This window comes from Culex pipiens, chromosome 2 (genome assembly GCF_016801865.2).
Source record: "Culex pipiens pallens isolate TS chromosome 2, TS_CPP_V2, whole genome shotgun sequence".
Taxonomy (NCBI): Eukaryota; Metazoa; Arthropoda; class Insecta; order Diptera; family Culicidae; genus Culex; species Culex pipiens.
This window is the reverse complement of record NC_068938.1, coordinates 200470409-200493033: the sequence shown is the minus strand read 5'-3', so window position 1 is coordinate 200493033 and position 22625 is coordinate 200470409. Positions and strand designations below refer to the sequence as shown.

General features: G+C 35.8%; 2 protein-coding genes across 2 annotated transcripts in view; one reads left to right on the top strand and one right to left on the bottom strand.

Annotated features, from left to right (window-relative positions):
* Positions 1-8611, bottom strand: part of LOC120419138 (sodium channel protein para) — a 230423-nt gene extending 221812 nt beyond the window's left edge. The window contains exons 1-2 of the mRNA XM_052707397.1: positions 8387-8611; positions 7063-7595 (exon numbers count right to left, since the gene is read on the bottom strand). The gene's annotated coding sequence lies outside the window, so the exon portion shown is untranslated. The remainder of the gene's footprint in view (positions 1-7062; positions 7596-8386) is intronic.
* Positions 8612-14750: 6139 nt separating this feature from the next.
* Positions 14751-21925, top strand: LOC120419167 (protein preli-like). Its single transcript, XM_039581819.2, has 4 exons — positions 14751-14906; positions 14989-15285; positions 20418-20631; positions 20731-21925. The coding sequence occupies exons 2-4, from the start codon at positions 15194-15196 to the stop codon at positions 21073-21075; spliced, it is 651 nt and encodes a 216-aa protein (XP_039437753.1). The 5' UTR covers positions 14751-14906; positions 14989-15193; the 3' UTR covers positions 21076-21925.
* The last annotated feature ends 700 nt before the right edge of the window (positions 21926-22625 follow it).

Here is a 22625-nt window from a genome sequence, read left to right as displayed (position 1 = left end):
CCGTTACTCGACTGTAAAAAAAAATTGGAGCATGTCATTTTATGGGAAATTTAATGTACTTTTCGAATCTACATTGACCCAGAAGGGTCATTTTTTTATTTAGAACAAAATTATTCATTTTAAAATTTCATGTTTTTCCTAACTTTGCAGGGTTATTTTTTAGAGTGTAACAATGTTCTACAAAGTTGTTGAGCAGATAATTTTAATATATAGACATAAGGGGTTTGCTTATAAACATCACGAGTTATTGCGATTTTACGAAAAAAGGTTTTGAAAATGTTGGTCGTCGTTGATCATGGCCGTTCATGGTCCACGGTGGGTAAGAAGGGGATTATTATGCAACTTGAATGCACCTCGGAAATTCCTTCTGGAGGTTGTTGGGGGGACTATTCTGAGTCAGAAAAATCGATTCCCAAAATATTTTATCGGTGAAAACTGATTTTATTTCGATATGAAGTTAAAAAACCTAATATATCCGCTAAAAACTCAAAAATACGTCTAAAAACTCGGTCTATCTCTGGAGAAAGATGTACATTTTCATCTAGATATCAATTTTTAGTTCACAAAATATTTTTCTGATATAGTACACCTTTAATCGATCCATTACTTGAGTCCCAGCGTCATCAGGAGGAGTAAAATAATGTTATTTCTGAAAAATATTTTTAATTTGCTCTGGTAAATAAACTGTCATGTCTGAATTCAAAAACAAGTGTTGTAGCATTGTTGCAAACGAAATGAAGAACAATTTTGCAGAAAAAAGTATGACATTTTATCCATTTGCAGTAAAGCTATGTCTATTTTAATGGGAAAATTGATGCCAATTTTCAAAATTCTTGATATTTAAATCATTCTTGTTATAAACAGTTACTATGATCATACTCAGCAGGATGTAACAAAAGTTACATTTTGGTGGTCATTCAGGGACTGCAAGAATCTGGACTACACGCCAATGATGTTGAAAATAAACGCTTCAGTGGCCAAAGTGACAAAAAAATCTAGATTTTTCAAAAATATTGTTTACGAGTTATTTTCATTAAAAATTCAAATGCAAAGCGCCAGCTACTGTTAAGTTCAACCAAGCACATTTTTGGGACTTGAGCTCAGTATGCCCAAAGTAAACAGCTCCTGAATGACCACCAAAATGTAACTCTGGAGATTTTTTTGAAAAGGTTCAATAAACCATATTTCCAGTTTTTGCTTTTTGGGTGTTTTTGAAACCGCCATGAGTCAGGGGTTTTAAAAACACCCAAAAAGCAAAAACTGAAAATTTGGTTTATTGGACCTTTTCAAAAAAAAACTCCAGAACTTTTGTAACATCCTGCTGAGTATGATCATAGTAGCTGTTTATAACAAGAATGAGTTAAATATCGAAGAATTTTGAAAATTGGCACCAATTTTCCCACTAAAATAGACATAACTTTACCGAAAATGGATAGAATGTCATACTTTTTTCTGCAAAATTGTTCTTCATTTTGTTTGCAACAATGCTACAACATTAGTTTCTGAATTCAGACATGACAGTTTATTTACCAGAGCAAATTGAAAATATTTTTTTTAAGTCACGCTATTTTACACCTCCTGATGACGCTAGAACTCAAGTAATGGATCGTTTTAAGGTGTACTGTGTCAGGAATATATTTTGGGAACTAAGAATTGATATCTTGATGAAAATGTACATCTTTGTTCAGAGTTAGACCGAGACATAGACATATTTTTGAGGTTTTTAGGTGATATATTAGGTTTTTAACTTCAAATCGAGATAAAATCAGTTTTCACCGACAGAATATTTTGGAAATCGATTTTTCTGACTCAGAATAGTCCCCCCAACAACCTCCAGAAGGAATTTCCGAGGTGCATGCAAGTTGCATAATAATCCCTTTCTTACCCACCGTGGGTCACCCGCGACAGACACGGACGACGAAACAAAGAGAAATGCAAAAAGTAACTTTTGCAAAACATGTTTTCGTAAAATCGCGATAACTCGTGATGTTTACAAGCAAACTCCTTATGTCTATATATCAAAATTTTTGTTATTGTCTGCTCTACAACTTTGTAGAAAATAATGAAAAAAAAAAAAACTTTGTAGAACATTGTTACACTTTAAAAAATAACCCTGCAAAGATAAGAAAAAAAATGAAATTTAAAATGAATAATTTTGTTCTAAATGAAAAAATGACCCTTCTGGGTCAATATAGATTCGAAAAGTACATTAAATTTCCCTTAAAATGACATGTTCCAAAAAATTTTACAGTCAAGTAACGGAAAATGGGAGAATTTTTGAAACTTTTTTAGTATTTTTTTATGAAAAATACGTTTTTTCGGAATTCTAAGTACGCCATCAAATCGGGTGTCTAATTTTACATAAAAGTCTCTTTGACACCAAATTTCTATCTCATCACCGTTTCAGGCTGCAAATTATTGAAAACACCTCTTTTTTCGCATGTTAAAAAATGGAAGGGGCCGCCCCTCCGTCACGAGATATCAAAAAACGGACCTCGGATTCATGATCAGGGACAAAAGTTACCCCTAAAGACAAAGTTTCACGCAAATCGAAGAGGGGTCGGAGCAACTTTTCCCGATTTCGTGTGAGTTGGTAGAGAATTATCCATTTGCAAAATGTGTACCAAACGACAATAAATTTTGTAGTATTTGATACTCAAAACTGTGATGTAGTGAAAACATGTACACCATTTCGCGTCTTTCGATATCCATGATGCAATTTTTGAGAATTTAGTATTTTAAAAACAATGTAACAATGGTTTTTTATTCTTTAGCCCTTCAGATGCTTTTTGAATTTTATGATTTAATTAAAATTTGAGAAAGTTACAGACATATTAAGATTTTTGATGGTTTTAAACGTTAAAAAGTTGTGTCCCGAATTGCCCGACTTCCTATGCACTACTCAGTTATACTTTTTTTTAAAAACCCAGAAAATTTCAGGCAGATTAGTGAGGATCAAACGACGTCCCTAACAAAGGGAGATCCAATCTCGATATATCGTGGCACCCTTAAATCAACTCGGTGTTTGGTGAAAACCGACTCAGAAAGTTTGACAGCTTGCTTTGCGCATGGTAAAATGTCAAGCTTGAATCGTCCGTTTGTATTCACACTCAAAACTCAAATGTAGCGAAAATGTTGCAAATTATGAAACTTTGAGTATTTAAAGAAACGGTAACTTGTGAAAGTTTTTGAGTACATACTTAAATTTTTAAACATTTAAAAAATGTTTTTCAAAGTCTGAGAAGGTTTTATATCTTACATAAAAATAATCGACGGTTTTGTTCGAACGCGAATCAGTGTTCTTACGCTAAAAAGTTACAACTTTGGCCACTCTGGAACCGATTCCGGAAAATCTGCAGATTGTATGGGAGATCACTGCACAGTGGTCGGAAACGCAAATTCAGCAGGAATAATTTATTTCCGCTTCAGGGATGCATTTTCGAGCTTCGGTGTCTAAGAAGCATTTGTTAAAAGTGAAATTCTACATCTTTTGGTCAAAACGATATTAGGGTGGTCTACGAGCGAAACCGTGCCGGCAGCTGGTCATCGTACGGTTCCAGCGGACAACTCAGCGTTCCCTCCTGGATGGGGGCGATCGTTCGCCAGCGTGGTCGCTGCCGCCAGTGGCAATACGGCCCAGCAAGAAGTTACCGGAGAAGATCTCTTTACCCTGCCAGAGTTCTTTGCTCTCGCAGGGGAGATGATGACGCGGTTTCGGACCTGCCGTAACAAGGCGGAGCAATTCCTGGCCCTTGGGGAGCTGATGATCAAGCACATCTATAAAGGATAAAAAACTGTGATCTAGTTTTAAGCTTTTTCTATTTCTATCCCCTTTCCCTTGCAATTTTATTAAGTTTTTTTTTATTTTTTTCTTACTCTTGGTGACACCTTTGTTTACAAGTAATAACTGTTCCAAAATGGATTATGATGTAACACACAGCTGTAAGGAACTCCAAAACTCTGTTATGTACCTCAAAAGAACTTATTGTATCTTGATCATTCACCAATAGCCATTTCAAACAACTTTGTCGAAGACACCAAATCTCTATCTCTTAATCTGATCATTCTACAGTATTTTATATGAAAAGCAGTGGGTGGCCCATCAAAAAAGTGTTTTTATTGCGTATCTTTTTTGGATTATTTTTGGCAATTTTGGTGTCTTGGAGACATATTTAGAGCATAAAAATACGCGTCTTTTGAAATGTCAACGAAGTCGCTAGGTCATTTTGGTAAAAAGTTACAGCGTTTTTAAAGTTTTTAATAGGCCTTTTTCAAATGTTTGTATCTTTTCGAGGGGGGCACAAAAAAATGCACTGGAGGCATAATAAGCAAAAAAAGTTAAAAACGTCAACAAACGAAAAAAGGCAGAACGAAGTTTGTCGGGTAAGGCTTGTAATAATATAATTAATTTTTTTACGATGAATTGGAATGAACTACATTATCCAGTATGTTTTTTGAATTTGTTAGATTTTGAGGCAAAATGGATTAAAGCATTTATTCCAACAATCGCTGTGTGGTCACCTTGGTTTCACATTTTAATAAAATCTGGTCAAAAAATGTACCCCTTCATTTAATAAAATTAACTTATGAATATCAGGAAATTTATATAACTTCATATGTATCAATTCGGTATAATTTTTCTGAATAGGGACCATCCATAAACCACGTGGACACTTTTTTGATCATCTCGAACCCCCCCCCCCCTCCTCGTGGACAATTGTCCATACAAAAATAATCTTTTTTGTATGGAGCGTGGACAATCGCCATACCCCCCCCCCCCCCCCTAAATCGTCCACGTGGTTTATGGATGGTCCCATATAATAAAAACGGTATTACAAAAAAAACGTAAGAAATGAAAATTCGGTTAATTTTTTTTTTTTTGAATTTCACTTTTTTTGAGATTGATTACTAATCGTATTAAGTTATATTTTCAAAATTCAAATTTGAGTAATTCGCCGTAACATCACACGAAATCCGTGAAACTTTTCTCTATGAAGTAATTTTAGTTCTTGATCACGAATCATGGTGGGGTGGTGCGACTCGTTCCATTGATTTTATAGCCTTTCCTCAGTAAGGTGAGGAAGGCAAAAATACCTCAGAATCAGCTTTGGAAGTTTCACCGAGCACTGAGCACTCACTGAGTGAAGTAATCGAGAGAGAATGAACATCTTTATTCTCATTCGTGAGATCGATATCTGTGAAATAAATGTTCGATTTTCGAGTTTTTTTGGCAAGTTTAATTTAAATCTCTGGTAGTTTTGGGTAATTCTCCAAAACAGCGCAATTTTTTTTCGAGATTTTTAAATTTGTATTTTTTGTTATTTGGATGATAGTTTTCCATAAATTCTTGGTTTTCGTTCTATAAATTTCCATACAGTTTTGAGGACTGGTCATACAAAATAAGCTTGTGAATATATTCTATAGTCTTGGGAAGGGATTTCATGATCGATTTGGTGTCTTTGACATAGTTGTAGGTTAATATTGGACAGTTCATAAATGATTAGATCATAGGCAAAAAACAAAAAAAAAATCACAAGATATGCAAATAAAAATTAAAAGAGGATATCAACTGACCCAATGCTACCAAACAAATCCAATCTAGATAAATGCATATGAAAATATTTAAAAAATAATAATAGAAGATGAGTTTTTCGTAGAACTTGTTCCAAATGACTCAAAATTTAAAAAATCCAGAAAATATATAAAATTTGGAATCATTATGAAAGAACATTATGGTGCCCGGACTATTTCAAAACCTCGCTCCACAAGCTGATTATTGTTCCCATTTTAAGACTCTGGGTCAAATATGAGCAACTCCAAGGTGAAGTTTGTATGGAAAAAAAATGTATGAAAAATCAAATTTTCTAACGGGTTTATCTGCAGGGTGCGCTACTTACATCCAAATATTCCCAAAAATGAGATTCTCATTGGAAACGACATACTCTACAACTTTGTAGAACATACCAAAGCTGTAAAACGTGATCCTGAAAAGTTATTATCGATTTAAAAAAAAGTAATTCTTGCATGAAAAACATTTTTTTAGCTAACTTCAGGCTCGGGTATCAATGTGTTAATCATGACCAATTTCGGTCAAAATTGGCACAGATGCTTAAAAAACACAAAAACCCGCTTGTAGAGCAGGGGGTCATTTTTCTGGGCATCCTATAAAACATAAATCAAAATCGATAGTCAAATTCAATGATGTTCATCTGACAACCAAATTTCGGTAAAATTCTGCTCATCAGGTAAGTATGGTAAGTTTTGTTTAGCTGGACATTCTGTAAATAATATCTAAATTATGTTAGATTTGATTCCCGAAGTCCACAAATAATTCGATCCCGTAGCATGGTAAGCATGGTAAAAAAACTTGACCAAAATGTTGTATAAAGTGTTTGAATAGAACAGGGCGCATTCTATTAAGTGCAATGCATTATCCTGCTCTGTCTTGCTGATTTATCTTCATTATAAAGACTTACAGCAAGAGTTTACTCCAACGCAAGTTGAGTAAACATTGTCGTACACCTGTTCAATTAATCAACGCTACCTAAATTATTGACACCCATCCCAAAAACCCCACCAAAACATCAACTATCTCGAACCCTACCCTAACCACTAAACAGCAAAGAGTTTCTCACGAGAAGCAAGCAGCATTTTTCCATCCCCCAGCAGCAGCAGAGGAAAAAGCGCAAGAAAATGTACAAATTTCCATCAGGCTGGCAGGCAGGACGGCGGACGCCCATTGATTGTGACAGAAAGCACGAACAAACGAGAGAGCGAGAAAAATAGCAGCGAGAGCGCGAGCACGAAAAGCTCTCACTCGTGCACGGCACGGAAAAATCGATAATTTTCGAGAACAAAAAGAGAGTTTGGGGGGAAATTGAGAGTTAATTGCGTTTGACAGTTGGGGTCTGTCAGATTTAGATAGTTTTTTGGGAAAATGCAAAGCTTCATGGCGAAAGCACTTTTTCGGTATTTACAGGGAAAGCTCTCTGCGAATGAGTATATGTGTTGGAAAGAGAAAGAGCGAAAAAAAGGGACAATAACTTTAAGGACACACGTTACCGTTGAATCTGGTTCTGCACACTCCGGGTTACGACGACGATTCAGCAAGCAAGAACTCTGCTTGGACAAAACTTCACACGATTGCACACTCACACGAACACACACGTTTTCTCGGGGTGTTGGTGAAGGTTTTTCGGCCCTCGCTTCTTCTTGCTCTTCTAAGCTGAGTTCAACCTCAACTTTCCTTTCTTTCTTTTCCTTCTCGCTCTCTCGCACTGCTTCTCCCTCTCTCGCGGGATGGGTCGCGCGCACTACTTTTCACTTTCGCACTTTTGGACACTAACACCAAACCACTAGCATTTCCCTCCGTGCTCCGCAAAACTTTCGACGGCGATCGACGACGTCGCGACGCACTTCTTGAGCTCGCGCGCGCGGGGTCGGTTTTGGTGTTTTCCGGAATCGATTTTCCAATAAAACTTCTTTTCTTTTCTTCTTTTTTTTTTTTGGTTTGCACTATTCTCCTTTATTTTGTTGCTAGAAAATTTCTACACTATTTTTTTTGCTTTTTTTGAATAAGCATTAAATATCTACAACTGCACAAGAAAACAAAGATTTGAGTGAGAAAAAAGAGGCCAAAGAAAGGGACATTCAATGCGGGGAAAACAAACGGCAGAGAGGAAAATTCAAAAGGGAAAACCACCGAAAAGAGAGAACAAAAGAAAAGGACGAAACAAATGAGCGCGTGTGTTTGTGTGTAGCATGATTCACACTCGGGGCATGGTGGTGGCATATGTGTTATCCTTTCCGATTTTTTCGGGGTGGAAGCATTTTTCACAGAATTTTCACGCATTTTCTCCGCTGAAAGCGCTGAAACAAAAGCATTTTTCTTTCTTTCGGTGTCGATCCTTCGCTGGGGGATATCCTTTTTCCTCCTTCTCTCCCTCTCGCTCTCGCTCGCGCTCGTGTGTTGTTTTCCTCAGTAAAATTATATAAAAGCAGCAGCAGGCATTTTCAGGCTTTTCACAAAGCGAGCAACCGAGGAAAAAAGGTGGAAAACTCAAACTTTTTTTTTTCTTTTTTTGCTTTCGAGCAATGTGTCGTCGACGAAAAAACACAGGGAAAAAGCACAGACATATGAGGAGACGAAGAAGAAGAAGCAGCAGCAGCAGCAGCAGCAAATCCAAAATTTTCCTTCGGCGCAGCTTTCAAGCAAGGACGAAATATCCTTTTCGCAACCTCGACCCTCCTCTCGTTTTTTTTCCGCAGGACTCCGCGAAGCTGAACGAAAAATCGAAATAGGCAGCCAAATTCCTCACTTTCGAGTCAATTTTTCGCAGGATGTTCACTTTAAGGATGGTTCGAACGCACACACACACACACGCACCTTCTTTGATTGCTCGATTTTTCCTTCGAACACGAACACACTGACACACGTGGTTTTCCTGGATTTTCTTCCTCGCGCGAGTGGAAAACCCAGCGAAAATCGAGGGTGCTTGCCTGCGGTGGAAAATTCGAAATTTTCACCAGTTTTTCGTCCTTCTTTCCGCACTTTTCCACCAGCAAAATGGTCCAAACTCGTCCTTTTTCGTCGCCAGAAAGACGACGCACACACACACACTCTTTCTCTGTCCGCCACACCAGTGAAAAGTGGGAAGGATTTTCCTTCCTTTCGGAATCGATGGCGTAAGAACGTTTTTCCAAGCCCGGCCCGTTCTCGTTCGTGGCTCGTTTGAACTGCAATCCGCAATGCTCCCGCTGGCAGGCTGGCCAAGGAAAATTCGGCTGCCCTTTTTCGCCGTGAGTCCCTCTCTCGCGAGAGCGTGAGTTCCCCGCCACTCACGCACACACTTACTTGGCCGCGCGGAACTCAAAGGGAATTACGGCAGCAGCAGCAGATTCGTCCTTAACGAGCTGAGGTCGTCCTCGGTGAAAAAATACCACCACCTTCTTTTTTTCTACAAACCTGATTTTCCTCCAAAAAACTTTCCACAATCGTTCTTCTCCTCACTAACCACAAACGAGTGTCCTCGACACAGTGTCCTTAAAAGTAACCCCGCACAAAGTGAAAATCGCTTTTCCTCAGGGTTTTTTTTTCTTTCGTTCTGTCCCGTTCCGGAACCGCAAAATTTTCGATCTGACTCCGTCGAGTGAACTCCCCAAACTGAACTGCGAAAGCGAAAAACCGTGCTGGTCCCGTGCTGCAGCATTGAAGACACTCACGCTCTCGCGCTTTTCCGAATGAATTTGGAAGGAAGCTTTTTTTGTCTGAGTGACGCGATGGCGAGCCCAAAAAGCTCCGCGACAGGACATCATCGGAATCGGGTGGAGGAGGGGAAGTTTACTGCCAATTTTTTTTTTTGTTGCTTCGTAGACTTCCGCCGCTGTCGCGGTGGTGAGTCATAGCGCGCGCGGTGATCGTGAGGACTGTCCCGAACAGGGGTAGGTGTTGGAAGCAATGAAAAGCTTACTTGAGTCGTGGGTTGGTGGGGAGGAACGTGGAGCTTTCGAAAATGGTGCACGCGTGAAAAGCTTTCGTCATGGGAACGTGACTTTCTGGGTTAGAGAGAGAGGGTAAAGTGGGGTGAAATATGTTACGATTTTGTAAAGAATGCATTTAAAGATGAGAAATTAATTAAGATTTTGAACATTTCATGAAGTTTTTGACAGTGAGAAACCGGTCAAAAAGACATGTTCCAAAAAAACGGAGCATTTTTTTTTTTTTTTGATAATTTTTGAATCTCTTAAGGTGAAATGAGAAATGCCCTTTTTGGTTATTTTCGTTCTAACCTAATTCCCTGTTTAATAAAATCTATTTATAAACTCTACTAATTGCTTGCTTTCGTCCTACACACACAAAAAAAATCCAATGTTACATCATTTATGATGTAACACTTTTGCACGTCATTAAACATTCAAATTTAAATGCAATTTGATGTAAATTTGCAACAAATTATACGTAAAACACGATTTCATGTGTGATTCAACCGTTTACGTCGAATCTCATTAATCTTAAGTTTACACCAACTGAGTTTACATGTGTCGAGTAAATTCATTTTTTTTCTATTTATCCTTCGTTTGCAAAACACATAACTTTTGTTTTTTCCGTAGTAACTTTTTGAAAGGGCGGAACCTAGAATGTAAACAAACATTCTATTTTCACTAAAAATTGGATTCCCAAAATATGGATTTTTAAATTTTCGAAGTTATTATGGAACTCAAAAGACATCTTTTTAGCCAATGTTAGTTTTTAGTTTTTAGTTTTTAGTTTTTATCTGGGTGCTGAAAAGACAGAATGCGTAACGTGATTTTCGAAAACTCCCCACTGCTCCCCACTAATACAACTGCACTACAGCTGTAAACATAAACAAAGTAGAAGGCTATGTTCAAGCTCAAGCGTGACATATTTTTTGCTGCTGAAGTGAATTATTATGAATCATTTTGGATCTGTTGATGTTGATGTTTTCGATGAAAAATTAAGTGCTTCGCACTTTTTTTTCGTAGACTAAACGATGGGCGGCCAAAAGAGGCCTTTTTTGTTTTCCACGTGACGAAAAATTGTGTCAAAAGTGGGTGGAATTTCGTGAATAAGAAGAGCAACCGAATGGAAGTTCCGAGATTATGTTTCTTTCATGTGTAGTATTAATATCGGAGTAAGATTATCCAATATTATTTGGAAAGTACTATTCATAGTTATTGATAATTCGTCGCTAACATTTAAAAAAAGCGTCTTAAACATAGGTTTTGCGTGAGGCATAGCGATTATAAAATTTAAGCGACGAATTATGCCAATCTCGATTTTAACCCTCTTATTAAGATGTTTTGACTTCGAATACCTCAATAGCCATCGATTTTTTTTATTCCTGACTAAATAAATTATAGATCGATCACAATACTTGCCACTTCTTGGTATAATTATGCGAACAGTAAATTGGTTCCGCTTTGACAGTTCTAAATTGAGGCCGCTTTGCGGACAACTATTCTGCACCCAGGTTTTTATATATGAATTTTTAAAAATATTCAAAACGGGTCAAAAAGTTTCAAAACAAATTTTTAAAAGCTTGATAAAATTTGCAATTAAAAAGAACTTTGCCGAATTTCAATAAATTGCACCTTTTTGGAGTTACAGTCACTTGCGGCTTATAATGTTCGGAAATTTCAACATTTTTGTAATCTTTTATGATGGAAAGCAAAATAAATTGAAAAGCGAAGACTTTCTTTGAGATTTTGGAAATCAGACAATTAGTTTCTGAGATACAGCCTCATTAAAAATTCAAATCGATAAAAATGAGTTTTTCAAGTGTCAACTAATTGGTTTACAATTATTAGGTCAGATAAATTATTTATTTTTAGACCATTTTCAAAAGTTATGCCTGCTCAATACTCTTTGGTGTAAATAATAGTTACTGAAAATTTAAATTTAAATTGTAGCGAAAAACTTTTAATATCAGAATACATTGTAAAACGTTTATTTATGCACTTTAATTACAAATTTTGTTTAAAAATCAAACGTAGGACAATATTTTAATTGAAAATCCAGCAATTATTTTATTCCAAGACAAAAACATGGCATGAACTTAAAAAAACTGAAGCTATGCATCAATAATAACTATGCCGTCATCTGGGGCAAATCTAGACATATGGGGCGATTTGGGACACCTGTTTTAGCTATTTTGCAGCCTAATATTTTGTTATTTTTGAATGGTTTCGGTTAGATCAGATTCAGAGCAATAAAATGTATAAATCAATTTCCAAATTATAAGCTATTGACAGCTCTAAAACGTGTTGTCCATTTAATCCAAAGAAACTAAAAACTAAAAACTAAAAACTAAAAACTAAAAACTAAAAACTAAAAAATAAAAACTAAAAACTAAAAACTAAAAACTAAAAACTAAAAACTAAAAACTAAAAACTAAAAACTAAAAACTAAAAACTAAAAACTAAAAACTAAAAACTAAAAACTAAAAACTAAAAACTAAAAACTAAAAACTAAAAACTAAAAACTAAAAACTAAAAACTAAAAACTAAAAACTAAAAACTAAAAACTAAAAACTAAAAACTAAAAACTAAAAACTAAAAACTAAAAACTAAAAACTAAAAACTAAAAACTAAAAACTAAAAACTAAAAACTAAAAACTAAAAACTAAAAACTAAAAACTAAAAACTAAAAACTAAAAACTAAAAACTAAAAACTAAAAACTAAAAACTAAAAACTAAAAACTAAAAACTAAAAACTAAAAACCAAAAACTAAAAACTAATAACCAAAAACTAGTTCAAAAACACGATGACAAACCATTTATGATCACTTTTTTTTTTCATTTAAATGCAACAAATAATAATAAGTTGACAAGACAATATTTTACGATGGATCAACTATGGTCCCCTTGGAACGAGCTGTCAAGTAGGATGATTCCTGTCAAGAAGTGCCACGAAGTTAATTTTCGAAATTGAATTAAAAATCCGTTTTAAATCCCTTGCGGTCGTACAAAGGGTCATTGTACTCAGAAAAATGGGCTCTATCGTTGTGAACAATAATATCACAAATTTAAGCTTAATTTTAGGAATAGAAAACGTTGCAAGGAAAGGTTTTCTTTAAATTGCATTCTGTTCATTTAAAAACTAAAAAACTAAAAACTTAATCATCTATATTCAGCAATTTCATTTGAAAAAAAGCATAAACCGAGTCATAAACCTAAAAGATCAGGATCAAAAATTTTCTAAGGGTTTCTTGGCCAAAATAATAAGATATTAGATTAGATTACACCGTGCTAGGGTGGTCCCAAAAAAGGCATTTTTGGCAAAAACCAAATTTAAAAAAAAAATTAACTCCGTGCAATTTCAACCGATTTTAGCTGTCTTGGACGCAAATGAATGATTAGTTTGCCTTTCAAGAAAAAATTTTAATTTGAGATCCGAAAAACAAACATTTGAAAAAGTTGTACGAAACTTAATGTGGCGTTTTGTCCGTGTCTGACACAAAGAGGTTATGTGTGGAAATATTTTTATCGGATTTCTTGGTAAATTTTACATAATATATCAAAAAATTGGCGTTGTCGGCCAGTACGTTTTCGAGATATGATTTTTCTAAATAAAAACTGAGTTTTTTGACGCGCCACGCGCATATACGTAAAAATCGAGCAAAATATTTCATAAGGGCACAAAACTAAAAACCGCGATTCGAGAAAATTGTTGGCAAAATGTTGACAACTTGTTTCAATTCCTGTTTAAAAAGAAATTTTGACTGGTGGTATTTTTACTGATGATACGATAAAACACATCATTATCCTCAACTCTGCTTTTATGCTTCTTAATTTATGTTGATTTTCGCAATAAAACTCATAATTTTTAAAAATCTCGTTATTGGGCCCTTTTAACTTTCCAAATAATGGGCCCTTTCTAAATGCAATTTCGAAGAGAACTAAAAGGGCACTAAAGCACTGTCACCTGATTGTTGTTTTTGATGATGTTTATGGGCCTTTTTGTTTAGTTAGAAATAATGAGGAATTCAGCGGAAATTTTGATAATTCGACGGTAACATTTCAAAAGGCATCATGTACATTTTGACACTTTCTGGGTTATTGCATATTCTGAAAGTACTCCTAATAAGCTACTTCTCCACCAAAAATGAACAAAAGTTACTTCAGTAAAGTTTGTTTAATCATGATTTTTAATAAAGTAACATAAGCAAAATATCTGGCATCAGCAGTCCCTGTTTATATAGCCCTGTCAACCTGTCAAATAAAAGACTACATAAACTTCGTGACGAAAAAAAAAGCATCATGAAAAAAGCGCCATGTACATTCGGAGAAGAAAAACGAATCATAACAAAGCGTCCCCCTCAATGACAGCAGGGTGATATAGACGTTGGTGATTTCAAAAGAAGTTATGTTTGTTTTTCTCAAATAAAATTACGGAAATAATGTTTTATTGAATTTGGATGATCAAGTATCAATAAAAGCAAGGTTTTTCATCGTTTGTTATCTTTAGAACATCTTATTTTGCTTTTATATTAAAATGGGAATTGAAAATGGATGCTCAACATTCAAATGCGTTTTTCTCAAAAAGGATGGTGTGTACATGATGCTTTTTGAAATGTTGGCATCGAATTGGTGAAGTTTTGTGATCGAATGGTATGTAAAACATAAAAATTCTTCAAAAGTGAACTGAACAGCAGCCGCGCGGCCGTATTAAATATTGTGTTTCGACGAAGTTTTTTTCTGCAGAAATCCTTGGTGAAACGTAAACCAAACTTAGTTTTGAAGTGATTTAGTGTTAAGAATGTATGAAAAGTTCACTTTATAACATAGAAAGTTCCACGAAAACATACGAAAAAGAAAAGGGCACAATTGAACCCTTTTTTTCTTGTTTGGAATGAACATTGTTATGTGCCCTTGTGTGTTTTTGATTTTTTCAATAGGAAATTGTTTGCTATGAATCTGATGCTTGGAGGGCATGTAGGGAGTGTACTAATGAATGGAATAGTGGAATAATTCCAAATGTTTACATTTTGGTTTTGTGCCCAAAGAAATGTTTGGCTCAAAATGACGAAAACGAGAAAAAAATAATTTTTTTTAAATCTATTTTTTTCGTAATTTTAACCTCTTTTGTCTTTGCTCTTTGCCCAGCGCGCGACATCTCACGGGCTAACTTCAACCACTTTGACATTTCGCTTCATTAAAGTTTTCTGCTCGGGTCACCGCTGCTGCAGCTGTCAGATTGCTCTGGAAGCAAAATAAATCAATCGTCGCGTTGTTGGTGTCGTTTGTTGTTTCAAAATTTATTGTGATAAGAGTTTATCAGTTTTTTCCTCCGATCCTTCGCGCAAAACGCTGAAACTCGCTCCCAAAATAGTAGCCGCCTTATCGCCGAAGTGATTGTAATTGAAACCGGCCATTCGCAACGGCAGGTAAGTCCCGAAACAAAGCCTGCAGCAAAGTCCCATTCGTAATCGGCATTTTCCTTCAAATCTTGACACTGTCTTTTTACAGCAGTGCAGCTGTGTGCGCGGAAGTGTCCCACGGCAGTAGGCCAGGCCCCGTCAGTCAGTCAGCCGCGAGACGTCAAAACGGAAAGTGAAAACCTCTGAACAAAAAAAATACGAAGCTCGCAAAGACGGGTTGAACACTTGGCAGAGCGAAAAAATCAATTTCGGAAGCAGCAGCCGCCGCGCGCTAGGCCAAATTTCCCGTGACGATGGCAAAGTACTACGAGAGCACGACCACTTTCAACTACCCGTGGGAACAGGTTACGCAGTGCTTCTGGAATCGGTACCCGAACCCGTTCAGGTGAGTGGAAAAGAACTCGCGGATCCGGATCCACACACAGAGAAGAGAAATTGGTGCAAAGGTCGCGCTGGGAGTGTGGTTGTGTGTTGGCCGCAAGGCCAGCTCGCGGGGAACAGTGATGCACTTTTGGGATCTTGGCCGGCATGTGAAGTCAAGTCGCGCGATTCAGCCGATGTTAAAATATAAATAAAACGCGCAGCGCAGCGTGGACGGACACGAAAATTATGTAATTTTCAAGTGTTGAAGTGTGTCTGCCGGTGTGGCGGCGAGTGACGAGTGGGTGGTCATATCTTTGTGCTAAGTTGTTGAAAAATTTACTGCGATGATTTAGACTTCAGCATCAAATTAATAAACCTATGGTTTAACATAAAATTAAAAAAAATCATTCTTTGGTCAAATATTGCAGCATCAACTCTAAACCAAATTAGATGACTGACGAGTACACCAACAAACCTCTTCCTAAATTGTGTAAAGAAATGTATCGAATGATTGTGTTTGTAGATGAGCCGGCTCATGTGGATCAAGTTTTATTTGCTGTATCATGATTATCGCCAAAAGATGTGTCTAATCTGTTTGAAGAATTTAAAATTTATCGGTGATTGTTTGTGCAGTTTTCACACGTGCAAATATAAAGCAAATGTCGGGAATTTGGTTTAATCAAGAAAGTCTAGTTTGTAGGATAATAGTGAACATCAACAAAACCAAGAATTTGACAGAATTTTTCTTATTACGTTTAAGTTATCCTGAATTGAAAATATGACTCAGTTTTTGCAAAAGTGATGCAATTGAATTTTTAGGGAAAAGTGATGCAATTGAATGATTTTAACAAAATACAGAGCACTTTTCTAAAGTTAGTTTGACATATCACAAAATATAGTCGATCCACGCCCAACATGTCGCCGAACTGGCATGTCAAAACTGATAAATTAAACTGGAGTTTATTTGAAAAAAGCGTATAGGACATTTTTATAAATACACTAGATAAAATTTGATAGTTATAGATGGTCAAATCAACAACACGAGGCTGAAGCAATTGTTTTGAAAGTTATTCAAATTTGTATTCACAAATGTTTGACATGTTTGCTTATTTTATTTTTTATTTGAATTATTAATATTTAAACAATTTTGATGGCAAAATTACGTTTGCCTAACAAAATCATCTTTTTGACAAAAAAAATTCGGTTGTGATTTTCATATTCATATTTTTCCCCTATTTTTTATAAGCCCACTAAAAATATAAAAATTCAAATAACAACCCATAGTCTCAAAATACGAATAAAAAAAAAGTTTTTAAATGCATTTTACACTAGTTCAGTTTTTTTTTTCAAAAGGTCCACTATTATGTTTCATATGTTAAAAGGGCCTTTCAAAAAAAAAGAGTTTTTTTTTTTTTTGATTAGGTCCTATAAACATATGAAAGACAATAGTTTATTGGTCCTTTTCAGTTATTGTTTTTCAATCATTAGTTTTAATAAAATGTAAATGTAAGATTTGACGCAAACAGAAATTTTAGCGAAATAAAAACTTCTTGCGGTACTGTTCATCAAAAAATTTCTAAAATGATAAACAAAATTGTATACAGAGCGGATTCGCTAATTAGAATTCCACTGCTTCAAATGTCCACTAATTCAAACGTATTCCAATTAATTCCTAAAATTAAGCTTAGATTTGTGATACTTATTGTTCACAACGATAAAGCTTATTTTCGGAAAGGATTTAAAATTGATTTTTAAATCAATTAAAAAAATAACTTCGCGGTCCTTCTTGACAGCTTGTTCCAAGGGGACCGTAGTTGATCCATCGAAAAAATGTTGTTTTGTCAATTTATTCTTTTGTATTAAAATAAAAACGTTACTTAATCCACCCTTAGGTGGTTGGTGCCTTCCTCACATTTAAAGGGTGCTATCCAAAATAGACACAAAATGGCGGTGTTTTTCAGAGTTTTATCAATTTTGACTCATTATTCATACCACTAGATTGGGTAGTCAGATCTTCATATTGCAGGGCACTTATGTGCTTACAACTTATGATAGGGTAGTCAGATCTTCAATCCAATTCGTGCTCGTTGAAAAGGTCTTTTAATTACCTATCCAAAGATAGGTCGCATGAATATCATGAGATAAGATGAGATGATCATGAGATCCGGCCTCCAAAATGTGCATAAATAACACTTAGGGGTTTATAAATTTTGATAGGGTTGTCAGATCTTCAATGTTTGGACGCGTTGGAAAGGTATTTTGATTACCTATCCAAAGATAGGTCGCATGATAGATTCGGACAACGTTTTCATCAAAATATCTGTGAACCGGCCTCCAAAAAGTGCGTAAATAACACTTAAGTGCTTATAACTTTTGATAGGGTTTTCAGATCTTCAATGTCTTGGACGCGTTGAAAAGGTCTTTTAAATACCTTTCTGAAAATGTATAGCATGACGGGTTTCCTTACAAAAACCACCCTTTTTACAATCTTCCGAACTTTTGTTAAAATTTAAAGTACTTAACTAAACTCCAAAACGGACAAAATCGGTTTAGCCAGTCTTGAGATAATCGAGTGACAATTTTTTAATCAACATCCCACCACACACACAGACATTTGCTCAGAATTTGATTCTGAGTCGATAGGTTTACATGAAGGTGGGTCTAGGAGGTCTAATTGAGAAGTTCAGTTTTCGAGTGATTTTATAGCCTTTCCTCAGTAAGGTGAGGAAGGCAAAAAGAATGATCAGAAATGGTTTTCAATCGTGTTTTTTTACCTTTGTACATAAAAAATGACATTGGGCTTTGGGAACCTATTAAAGAGCACTTAAACGTCAAAACCAGCTGTCAATCTGATGTTGCCATTTCAACCCCATTGTTTAGCGATTTCCGATCACGTGGTTTCAAGTTTATGACAGCTGTCAGTCTTTCCTAATAATTAGCCTTATTAACCAAAATCAGGAAAAACATGCTAATCTTTGTAGAAAAATATATTTTTTCGGAATTCTTATCTCAAAACCACAAATTTCTTAAGCGCTTTAATAACAACACAATTAAACGATTAAACTCATTTTTTCAACTTTTTAAAATTGACTTAATCCAGCCATATCATGTTAAATTTTCAATGCTTTCACTAATGATATGTTTTTATTAAATCATAAAAACTCATTTTTTTAAATTATAAATTAATACCATTTTTTTTACAAATACTGTATTTTTATGAAAATCCTAAAATTTTCATAATTTGTAATAAAACACTATTTTTTTTATATTTTTTGCAATATGGATTTCAAACGAAGAATAATTATTTATTGTTTTTTTTTTTTGCAAAATACTAAAATTTTCACAAAATACCGTTTTTTTCATTATTGTTGAAAATACGGTATTTTGTGAAAATTTGAGTTTTTATCAAACAAAATTTTAATAAAGTGAAGAATCATATAAAATTTCATTATTTTCTTTGAACCCTTATTGCAAATTATGATAATTTGAGTATTTTCGAAAAATACGTTATTTTGTTAAACTTTGGAGTATTTTACATAAAAACCTCTAATAAAGTAAAAATGCATAAAAATATCGACTTCGTTTCAAACAAATATAGGTAAACGGGAAACTATACAAATTTGAGTACGTTACGGTATTTTGTTATTTTTTTTTGTGAGTATTTATACTTTAAAACCTACTATACCTAACGGATTCGTTAATTCGAATGGAACTGCTTGGAATCCAAGCAGCGAATTCTGATTCGCTAATTGGAACGACTGACAGCTGTCAAAAGCACGAACCCACATGATAGGAAATCGACGAACAATGGGGTCGCAATGTAAACATTAGTTTGACCACTCAGTTTTGACGTTTGAGTTCGTCCCGATAGAACTATCGTTATCGAACTTCGATAATTTTATCGTTAACAACCTTGAATAGAACAAGTTTTAAATCCAGATTTGCACCATAAAAAAATGATTTGAATTTTTCTGTTTTTTCGGTACGTTCTACGTTGAGTGGGGAAAGATGAGCAACCCGTTAGGGCAAGATGAACAATGCATGAAAAAGCATGTTGATTTGCTTTCAACTGAATTTTTATCACTTAGGAACATCAGATAAAAAGATATTTTAAAACGTTTTTTTTTCTTTTCTTTTTTAGATAAGGTCCCTCGGCTGTGACCGGGATCGAGGGGGGGGGGGGGAATTTCACTAAAATGGTTGTCAAAACAAAGTTTCAGCAAAAGAAACGTCAAATTATTTTGCTGAAAATTCAGTAATTTTCTTGTGGCAGTTTGACAGATCATTTGCTGAAGATTCAGCAATCGTTGCTGGTTTTTCAGTTATCAAAATTTGATTTTGCTTGTCATTAAAAAAAACTTTTATTAATTCATCGTCCAAACCTTAAAAAAAACAGGTGGTTATCATCGAGGCATTTGTTATAAACATTTTTCTTACCTTTGTTTCTAAAGATCACAATAAAAAATAAAAAAAAACAACACTTTTGAAAGAGGATTTTCTCTCGGCAGCATCCAAACAATAAGTCAGAAGTGACATTTCAGTTTGACAGATATGCAGTTACTGATTTTTCAATAATGTTTTTGTTTATTACCGAATTTCAGCAAATGTGATGATTACTGAATCGCATTCAGTTATTTATTTTACTGAAATGGCAACCCGAAATTTGCCGTGTATATATAGCTTGCGAGTTCTCTTCTTTTAACTCGTGCTTGAAAGCAAGCCACACTCGCCGAAGATTCTTTTGTTTCCTCAGAAAACAGCAATGAATGAAGGCGAGAGGGAAATTGGGAAGCATCTCGATAAACTGTGTTGGCAAATTTTGTTTTGTGGCGGTTTTTGTGGCTACGCTCTTTTGAGGGGGATGATTGTGAATGCAGGAATAACACAGAAATATGGAATACATATCTCACAGGATTGTGTACACATGCGATAGAAAGAAGGGCAGTGAAAGTTGGGAGCTGAGATTTCGGGCATAATAATATTGTAGTCGCTGAGAACTGAAAGTTTGATGTTTTTACAACCCTGGGTGCAAGTCCTAATTTCGCTGCCGGCCAGCGGGTATTGGATTGGCCTGCACACACACAAGAAAAATGCCATTATTAATGTGAGAACACAAATTCAAACTGACTTGTTTATTTTTTATTCACCCCGCAGCTCCCACGTCCTCTCCGAGGACACCGTGTGCCGCGAGATCCGCGACGGCCAACTCCACTCGAAGCGCCTTCTGAGCAAAACGAACCGCGTGCCCAAGTGGGGCGAACGATTCTTCAAGGCCCAGTCGGTCTGCATCCTCGAGGAGTCGGTGGTCGACCCAAAGGAGCGCACCCTCGTCACGTACACGCGCAACATTGGCTTCAACAAGATCATGGTGAGTTCTTTGTTGGTGTTGGTTGTGATTGCACCCGATGTTGCAATCTGGGACGCTAGCGCTCGAATTAGAAATGAATCTCTCTCTCGTGAATTGCAGAGCGTCGTTGAGAAGGTCACGTACCGCAGCGTGCCGGACCAGCCGGGCAAAACGATCGCGACACGGTCGGCGTGGATCGATTCGTCCGTGTTTGGCTTCTCCACGGCGATCCGAGCGTTCGGGTTGGACCGGTTCAAGAAGAACTGCATGAAGACGGTCAACGGGTTCAACTACGTGCTGCAGAACATGTTTCCGGCGACGCACGCCGCCACGATGGTCCACAACCAGCAGCAGCAGCAGCACCAGACCAAGGCCCAGAAGATTAAGGAAGCGGCCAAGCACGCCTCGGAACAGGTCAAGGCCCAGGCCGAACAGCTGGTGCAAAATTTGTCCGTGAAAGGTTGAACCAAGCCGCCTTAGGGGGAACAAGACACCGGAAACTGAAACGTCCCTCTAACAGACACACTTTACCCCGAAGAATTCCGACAATTGTTGAACAATTCCCCGTTTCTTCATGGCTTTGAGAGCGGCAATAATTGTTAAATAACCAAATCAGCACCAGCTTACGAAAATGCTCTCGAGCTTGAGAAAATTTAGAAAGTTCCCGTTTTTCCAACCAATTTCCTAGTACAAGTAGCGGTCACTTAACTAATCGAAACCATTTTGCGCAACAGTTGCAAACAGGGCGGATGCAGTATTTGTGGGACGAAGAAGTAACTTTGTGGGAGTGTAAAAGAAAGCTTGAGCATCATTCCATGCCGGTTAAACAGTAAATTTGCTTAAACACTTTTTATAATAACAAGCCAGTAAAGGAGAGAACGCAGAAAAAGACAGGACTCGACCAGAGGGGGAGGAGGATTAAGAGGGAAATCAATAAGTTAAGTTGAAATAGTGATAAACCAGTTTAGTGAACACGCTCACACACAAGAATATGATTTTGAGAGTTGACATCGTCGTCGTCGTCACCCTAATCGGAGTCAGCTTGAGGGGGCGACGCCGACGATGCAATGTTACAGTTTTACTAGATACTAGAGCTTAGTGATAGGGAAGTTTAAAAAGTGCTGGGAAATAACGAACTAATAACGGCACTCAAGATTGTGTTACCACCGTGTGTTGAGTGCGTGAAGGAAACGAGGCAGTTGATCTTACCCTGCTGCAGGCAATGCATGTGAATAGGAAGCTTTTGAAATGACGCCTGGAGTCGTGTAATTGTAGATATTAATATATTTTTATTTCGTTATAGAAACAAGTGCGAGCTGTGTTGTGATTTTTGTCCGAAAATAAAATCCTTGAAATGATTTTTAACATGCCAAACATACCGTCTAGACTCGACTATCTGAAGGCCTCGAAAATAATTTAGTTCGGATAATCGAATCCCAAAAAAATATGTTTCGTTGTCTTATTTTTTAGGTCAAATATGACCCAAGCACTACTCTAAATGAATTTAGAATTTATAAATAGAAGATGGCTGCCAAAATAACCTTGAAACCTTCGAATAGTCGAGTCTGAGTATAAAAAATATGCTATTTAATTCGAAAGATCAGATTTACTTTTTATTTACTTTTACCACTTTTTTTCTTTTTTTTTATGTTGGCATAAACTTTAAATTATAACGGTGAAACTTGTGAGCTTGTTTTTAAAACATTAAAATTAAAAGAAACATATAAATTTAAAAAAAAAAACTCAAAATATTTTTAAAAATAAAATTAACAATAAGACAAAAACCAAACAAATAAAAAAATGCTTAATTTTCGGGTTTTTTCTTCTATTTTTTGTTATTTTCTTTTCCTCACTTCTTTTAAAATGCAAAATACCAATTACAAATACCTTTTTCGATTTCCTTAATTCTTAAATGCCTCAATTCTTTTATTCTGAAGTTCTTAAATTCTTAAAATCTCAAATACTAAAATTTAAAGGTAAAAAAAAATACTTAAATTCTTCAACCTTTAAATTTT

Excerpts from the sequence above, each read along its gene's own strand:
- LOC120419167 (XM_039581819.2), top strand. The coding sequence starts at position 15,194 with ATGGCAAAGTACTACGAGAGCACGACCACTTTCAACTACCCGTGGGAA. Across the intron at positions 15,286-20,417 it reads CGGTACCCGAACCCGTTCAG|CTCCCACGTCCTCTCCGAGG; the intron begins GTGAGTGGAAAA and ends TTCACCCCGCAG. Across the intron at positions 20,632-20,730 it reads TTGGCTTCAACAAGATCATG|AGCGTCGTTGAGAAGGTCAC; the intron begins GTGAGTTCTTTG and ends CGTGAATTGCAG.